Below are 8,622 nucleotides of genomic sequence, written 5' to 3'. Positions count from 1 at the left end.
ATGTTTGTTTAAGTAGGAGAAGATGTAGATGCTTTTTTGATATTCAAGAATGAGCTGATTGAGTACAATGGGTACGACGCAATGGAGCGTATGGATCTATTGTTGGCTGACACCTCCTACCGTGAAGATTTACCCCCTGATCACCTGGTGAAGCTCACCGAAGCAATGGACCGAGGCCCTTCAGTAGTGCATCACAGTTCGGAGGAAGGCTCAACCGATACCGACGATTATGGGTGGGCGGACGTAATGTGACTACTTTTATTTGTTGTTGTTTCTGATAATGTTGTTGTTCAAGTATTTATTTCCATGTTATGTTGTCTTTTAATTTCCATGTATGTGGTTTGTGGTTTTATTTCGTTTTAAGACTATTTGTGTTAATTGTATGAAGACTATTGGTGAAATTTAAATTTGTGTGTGTTATAATTTGTGTGTTATAATTATATGAAGTGTTTCTGAATATGAGTACTTTCTTCATATTGCTATATGTTTTAAATATATTTAATGTTGGTTTCTAAATTCAGAAAAGCAGGTTTAGTATTGCATATCATGAGTAGTAAATGAAAGTAGTATAAGGTTAGCAATGGTAGCATAAAAGTTTAACTTTCCACCAGTATACCAACATTTCTTCATCTTATACCAACTGAATGGTTTGCTTTGCTAGTGTGGTTTTACCAATTAAATAGAAAACAAGTAAACCAAGTACAGAAATTAAATAGAAGGCTGACAAAGTACATATAAAATATAAAACAAAGGATTTTCAGGTTTCATTTATCCAACTACCAACTTATTTATTCAATTAATGTGACATGACAAGTTCAGAAGATTGGTTTTAAATCTATTTAATGTTAGTTTTGAAATTGTCAATATATACACACACAAACCTGTTCACTTTACTTCAATCCAAAGGGCACACTTAGTATTTTCTCACATATCATACACTTTATGGGGAAATAAATTGTAGACGCCATTTCACAGATCGGATACGGCGGATTAGTAGCTGGTAAGCTTCTTGAATATTTTTACTTCTTTGTATCATGCCTTAGAGAAGCATTATGGTTAATAGGTCTTATTTGACGTATATTTCTATAAATACATGTTTTCAATTGTCTATTGCAATTTTTATGCTCATTTATGGTTTAAGTACTTCGATGAGTAATACTGAAAAAATGTTTCGACATCAATATGCTACGATTGCAACAAGTGGTTTAACTACTCCGGTTCATGGCATAGATTTTCATCCCGATTACCCATTTTTAACACCACTAAAGCTTTCCAAACCAAGTAGCTTCACGAAACATGCATTTGAGACTATTCCTAATAGATCGGTTCAAAATGGCAGTTAGTTTTAATTTCAAAGATTTGAGACTTGCTCTCATTGAGTGCATGACCTACCCAAGCGAGTGTACATCTATGAGGTATTTCTTCTGTTTGTTTAAGGACCTTAGTGAGTGGTATTCCATGTTAGAGCCTATATTTTGGGGCCATGTACTAAACGGAGAGGAATGGGGACTACTCCTTCTAGGGAGGGATTTTTCCAATGACCCGGGTAATATCCGGGTCACCTTTGAGTGGTTAAATTTCTCAAAAGATGCTTGTGCTCTGTGTTAAAAGATCCTGAGGAGTATATGGTGTTTAAGAGTAAAATGTTAGCTGAGAATGGATTAGATGAGATGGAACAACTGAAGTTAGTTATTGCTGACCCGTTTAGGTATTGCGACTACCCGGACTGGTATGTGCAACATCTTGAAGAGGCAAAGAGGGAGTTCGAGAACAAGGGAAGCAACTCTACTTCTCAGTGACTGTTCTTTGGGAAATTTATGTAATTCAAGGTTCACTTGTCTGTAATTGAAATGTGTTATTTTCCATGTACTTAGAAAAACTAGTTACATTAATTAGTCTAAGGCCATCTGCCAGATTATTTAAAGTAGTACTAATATGTTTCAGGCATAGTTGCTGTTAACACGATATGAATCAAACGTGCAAGACGAGTTGTCCTTCAATAGACTTTCTCCGTCATGGAGCGATCCCCACCGGAATGGTGACAGAGATATATGGCGAGAGTGGGAGTGGGAAAACACAATTGTGTCTCTAGTTGTGTCTTGTATGCCAAAAAATGCCTCCTTGGGGTTTATTTGGGTCGGCTTTGTACATACAAATGGTCAATCCCTTTCCTGTGAAAAGGCTAGCACAAATGGTAGCACTTGACCAAGGTCAATCCCCGGGATCAAATGGTTATGTCGATGATCCTATGGAAAACATATTCGTCAAACACATAAGTGACGTTGATGAGCTATACTTGGCTCTACAACAGTTAAAGGAACAAATAAATCGTTCCCTGGATACTTGTAGACATACGAGGATCGTTGTGTTAGACTCAATAGGAACCTTGTTTAGGCATGCCCATGACAACACATCAAGGGGTTACGACAAAAGGGACTCGGCGCTAAGAAGTGTGGTTACAAGGTTAGGGAATGTGGAACAGGTGTTCAACTTAGCACTAATAATTGTGAATGAAGTAGGTGACGTTCACAAATCGAACGGGGAACTACTACGTGCGTACACTTCGGGCAGGGAGGTAAAAAGGGCTATGGCTCATGTAATGAGCCCAAAAATCCCAATTAGACTCTTTATAGGGAAACAACTTCCTATTGACGGTTCTACGAAAAGAGTGTTGTGCATTGTAAAGCATGCGCATGCAAATGCAGCAGGACGATCACGTGGTTTCAATATTACTAGTGCTGGGGTGGAGGACTCGGCTTCTGTCTGTTAATAAATATTGGTAGTAGAATAGGAAATTATTTATTATTGTATTTTTATGTACATGTAATATTAAAATATCGGTACACATGATGTTTTTTTTAGTGTATTCTTTTATATTTTATCATGTCACAATTGTGTTATCATGTCACAATTGTGTTATTAGTGCCAAGAGCAAGATTCGGGTGAAAACCAACGCCCTACACATAAGTTGTATAATGATAGGCCAGAAATCATTACTACAAGACCAACAAACGAACTGAAATAAAGAAAACACAAGGTAGACCAGAAATCGCTACCGGAAGACCAACAAATGAACTGTAATAAAGACAAAACTCCTTTACTTGATTTTGTGGGGTTGTTGTTACCAGGGCCTTCTTAAACTATTATAATTTTTTTAGTCATTTTATTTAAAAATTTAAATTTAATTATATAATTAAATCATGTTGTTTTACAAAAAAATAACAAAATAAAAATGAAATGTGGGGAGAAGGGAGTCGAACCCAAGACCAATCAAAATTGAATAACACACATGCATGGGCATTACCAACTGACCCAAGTTGTTCTTTATGGACTATTAGCACAACAAACAAATTTTATACTTAATTTCAGATTTCAAGTTTATGTAACTAATAAACCAACAAATCTAACAGAAAGACCAACATATTTCTGTAATTAACTTATAAGATACGTCTGTTTTATATTTCACGGTAGAAAGAACATATAAGTAATCCGACGACACAAAATTAAATTACTTATATTTGGATGGTGTGATGTTAAAATTATCTATTAAAAATTTCTTCAAAAAAAAAATTATCTATTAAAAACATATAACGTCACAATTTAGATATAAGGTACGATTTGGGTATCACTTTTGCATATTCTCACGTACCCACATACTACTAGAGTGACTAGGATAATACCTATCCTTACTTGTACAGGTTTCAAGTGAACTAGTATAATTTGTGTTTTAATAGTTCATCTTCCCCATGTATATCTGCGTATAGTACATGTGAACTGAATGGACATTTATCATTTTTTTCACTAATTGTTCTATATATAATCACATTTCCCTCTTCACACTATCACAACCTTACTCTACACTCTCTCTCCCCCATCCACACCCACTCATTTTCTCTCTCATCATTCAAGGAAATCCATGGCTTCCGAATCTACTGGGTCAAACGATGTCATGCCCGGAGAGGCGTACGTCATCCCAATCGTCTTAACTGATGACGACGAGGACGACGCACTCAGCACCGCTGCCGCTGATGCCGTCGCCGCCGCTCCTTCAAATGAGGAGTTCTACTCCTAGCGGGCAGTCACAGACTTCTCTTCCTCATCCTCTTTCGCCTCGTCTTCCTCGTCGTCTTCCTCGTCATCCTCCTCTTCAACCTCCTCTTCCTCGTCATCCTCCTCAGCATCTTCTTCATCCTTCGGCGCTACCAACGAGGTGGAGGTTTCCGACGAGGCTAGCATCAATTGGGAAGGCGCTGATGATGAGGAAATGTCCGACGCCGAGTGGGAGATTGAATTTGTTCCTGTGTATGGCTATTAGTTTTACTTTAATAATTATGTTGTTTTGGAATTTGTGTCGTTTATTAGTTTTACTTTGCACCTTGTGTATGGTTTAAGTTTGGACGTATAATGTAATATGTTGAGGTTTTTTTTGTTAATTTTCACATCGAACATTAATATGTGTTACTTATGATTAATTTTTGAAATCCTTCATGTTTTGTGATTATTTTTGGAAATCTTTCATGTTTTGGTGTTGGGAAATCCTTTGTGATTATTTTGGAAATCCTTCTTTTTCAGTATCGAACTTATGTGTGACTTTAATTGTTTGGGAAAGGTTTTTTTCTTTTTTTAAAAAAAAATCTCTTTGACCATTTTTTAAACAAGAGGTGTAATATACTCAGTATCCACGCACTAGTGTATACCAACATCATTAGGCTCAAGACCAACAAACAAAAACTTGCTATAACAAAATTTTGATAATTTAGTCAACGTGTATAACTCTTATGCCAAAAAGTTATGAAGTAATCAATAAATAGACTTTATGATTGGAGACATAAAATAGACAGAGAAAGTATAGAGATAAATATTTGGAGAAATAGGTATGTGGAGTGATATAATTAGAGAGACAAAAAATAAATACAATGAAACTAGAGTTATAAATTAGAGAGAGGACTAAAAAATTAATGAAAGTAGAGTGATAACTTAGAGAGAGAAAGATGGGAGATGTCATTTCTAAGGAACAACAACCAAAGGCCATTGCATTTGTACTACTGTCAGCTATTATGGAAAAAATTAATTTTAGTTTGGAGTACTAGTACATAAGCTTAGAATCAATATTAAACTTTGTCATTGAAGATAAGAATAAACATTGTTATGAACAAATTTAATGTAACTTAGGATTCTTAGTGATTCATACCAAAAAAAAATTATGTATAACACGAAAAACATTAAATTCAATTAAGCTGGTGTAATTCTCCTCAAAGAAGCAATAATACATTTGTGACCATTATTAACACAGGAGATGTAATATATCCTGACCCTCACAATCCACATGTATACTAACATGTACAGGTGTAAGACCAACAGAAAAACGCTGGTATAACAAAAAGTTGATAATTTATTGAATGTGTACAGTTTTTATGCCACAAAGTTATGGACTTCTCAGTACATATAGGACATCCATCCCTTAATTGTTAAGTAATGGATGTGAAAAACAGATTTAATGAATGGAGACATAAAATAGAGAGAGAAAGTATAGAGAGATAAACTAGAGAGTGAAAGTAGAGAGATAAATTAGAGAAAGAAATAGGGGAGATTTAATTTCTAAGGCACAATAACCAAGGACCATTGTCTTGCATTTGTACTCTTTGAGTTATGTCCATTTTAAGATTTAGTTTGAAACAATGTTATGATAACTTTTTATATAATTTAGGATTGTTAGTAAAAAAATATTTTACAAATTATTGAGTTTGCCTAGCTTGAATAAAATTAAGTACATAAATAATTTTGGTTTTCCACTTGAGTGTTACGTTAAGTTGGTTAGCAAACGAAGTATGTTATATTTTCATCGTAACGTGATTCATACCAACGAAATGAATTTATGATCACTGCACTCATCACTAAAAATTCAATATAGAACTTACTCAAATCAATTATTCTATTGGGAATATAGGAAATGATTTTCAATATTGGGAAGATAGGAAATGATTTTCAATATTTAAATTTTCAATTTTTTCATTTACTTGCAAACCCATAAAAAGTAAATCTAGTAGGGGTGAGAAAGTAGAGAGCTAAAAGGAGAAGTTGTTTATTTTATTTGAACATCGAACGGGGGTACGCATTTTTTTTTAAATTGATTCCATTGCCTTAATTGTAAGGCGAAATGACACGAGGTAAGGTTTACCAAGTAAAATGTAACGTACCAACTTACTTTTTATTAAGGGATTTCAGCCACTTTTACGTTAACCCAACACATACGATAATTGGACCAACTTCTGTATCACTTTTGACAGGAGAAGTATGTCCATATTGCGATGTCATAAATTAATTCATAATATGGGATTTGAAGAATTGCACACAACTTTTTAATTAGTTTTACGAAGTATATTATTGTTTTTTTTTTTAAACACGAAGTATATTATTGTAACAAAAAGTTAAAATAGCATAAATGGGTAGGTAAATGGTATATATCACGTAATAATTAGTACAAATTTTATAGTTCCCATGTAAAAACTGAACCTCCCTTCCAAAAGTAATCATGACGGATGACAATTGAAGTGAACAGTCACGAAAGGTTTTCACTCAATTTTATATAAATAATCATCACTCTTCCCAATTCTTTTCTCCATTTCTAATCTAAATTTCAATTTGTTTTCGTCACTTTTCCTCCCAAAAAAAAAACCAAATTTCATTACAATGGCAGGACAACCCACCGCCAACGCTGCTCCTCCACAACTACCACCACCACCACCATCATCACCAGGCGGTGATGTTACGAACCCCATCATCATTCTTGATGATGAGGTTGCGGCCCCACCCGCCGAACCCGAGCCACCCGCCCCACTAGCCCCACCCCTGCCCGTGGAAGAGGCCCCACCAGCCCTACCCTTTCCCGTGGTTGACGACTCTGAGTTAGAGTCGGAGAAGGAGTCATCCAAGTCATCAAGCAGGTCTTCCTCAACATCCTCCACGAACTCTGCTCCACCCCCTCACTCAAACAACCCTGGTATGTTCTCGTCTTCATCTGGTGATCTTGGTGGGTACGACGACGACGTCAGCGACGGGGCTTGTTCGGAGAAAAGTAGGGACTCGTCGGACCAGGAGGACTGGACGATGATGTTCGGCGAGGAAGTCCCTGAATCCGCTGTGAGGAGGTCTTTGTTTTAGTTTTAATATTATGTTGATATGATTAAGTTATAAGATATTATGTTTTTTATGTTAGACTGTGTTGGATTTGGAAGTTTATATGTAAATAATTAGTTATGAACGTGTGACTGTGTTAATTGGATCTTTTGGATTTCAAGTGTTGAAGTATGTAAGTAATTATGTTTGAGTATATTAATAGTTCTATGAATTATGTGAAGGTTTTATTAGTTATGAATTATTAGTTATGAATTACCAATTATGTGAAGGTTTTAATTGGCACTTTTGGTTGAAATAGATAGGTGAATTATGTTGGTTGCTACTTTTAGTAATGTTAATGAACATTTTATTGTAACTATTGGTGTTTATGAAATGAAATAGTTCATTCGAATGTTGTTCAATTAGTTCACCCGTGTTTGACGAATTTTTCGGATTAGGTCTTAACTTTTCGCTTAGTCAGTCGTTTCGATGTTGTATTTACGAATTTTAAGTAAAAATGTCGAATTCTCATCACTTAACTTTCTCCTAGATTATTTTCGATAATTATACTACACTTGTGTGAAGTATACTACACTATTAATTCTCATCAATTCGAATTCTCATCACCAGTTGATGTTTAAAAAATGTTTTTTGATGTAACTAAACCACAGTTTTGAAGTTGTTGGGGTGACTGGTATGGTTTTTAGTACATAAACCCATTCAGGGGTCATCGTTTTAATATCTAAAATAACAACGGGCATACATAAACCAATTGGGACAGAGTCCCATTTAAATACCAACATGTGCTAACATTAAACCAACAATAACAATGTTCAGAGAATGCAATGCCTAAATTACAAAGATGGGGACACGGTGTCATCCAACTAAGTCTCGTCCAACAGTTCAGGGGGGTTGTCATCTTCATTCACTTCGGCACCTTCAGTCTCCTTTTTCCCGCTCTTAGCTTCCAAGAAGACCTCCTCCACCAGCTCCTTTAGTTTTGGTGTTAATAGACAGATAACCTGCAACCATTTACCCAACAAAGTCAGTCACATAATTCATCTTTTCTGCAACCATTTAGAATTCGGTAAGGACTTAGAGAAACACCTTTTCTGCAACTCGATCAACCGTAGTCTTGTGGTCACATTCTCTAGGAGTCAATGGGTGATTCTCCCCATACGCAATATTCAATGACTGCAGGACAAATAAAGAGTAAGCTGTCTAAGACTCACTTTCATGTAGTAGTACTACCCCCTTAATCAAACCCACATGTCCAACAAACGTATCTTACCGGCATGTTACCATACGAATCATCGGCCTTCCTGTCCTGCAACACATCATTTTTTACTTTGTCTTGGGTCCAAACAGCCAGTCTTGGGTAGACACCCCATTTAACAGGAACACGGTTCAAATGATCCAAGTAGAATACCTGCACCCAACAGAGAAGTGAATAGAACGGAGCGTAACAACTAATACATGGAATCACATTGTATTAATAAAAAAGAT

The 8,622-nt window shown here is 35.7% G+C and overlaps 1 protein-coding gene across 1 annotated transcript; it reads left to right on the top strand.

The window, feature by feature from the left end:
• The first annotated feature begins 2,155 nt into the window (after nt 1-2,155).
• LOC145633325 (DNA repair protein XRCC3 homolog) lies at nt 2,156-2,770 on the top strand. The gene has a single exon (XM_081685525.1). It carries the CDS (start codon nt 2,156-2,158, stop codon nt 2,768-2,770), a length of 615 nt encoding a protein of 204 aa, XP_081541651.1.
• The last annotated feature ends 5,852 nt before the right edge of the window (nt 2,771-8,622 follow it).

This window comes from Chenopodium album, chromosome 1 (assembly GCF_948465745.1).
Source record: "Chenopodium album chromosome 1, dcCheAlbu1.1, whole genome shotgun sequence".
Lineage (NCBI taxonomy): Eukaryota > Viridiplantae > Streptophyta > Magnoliopsida > Caryophyllales > Amaranthaceae > Chenopodium > Chenopodium album.
Note: the sequence above shows the minus strand (reverse complement) of the source record. Positions and strands in the feature narration are given on the sequence as shown.

What these genes read in the sequence shown, in the direction of transcription:
- LOC145633325 (XM_081685525.1), top strand. Translation starts at nt 2,156, where the DNA reads ATGGTCAATCCCTTTCCTGTGAAAAGGCTAGCACAAATGGTAGCACTT.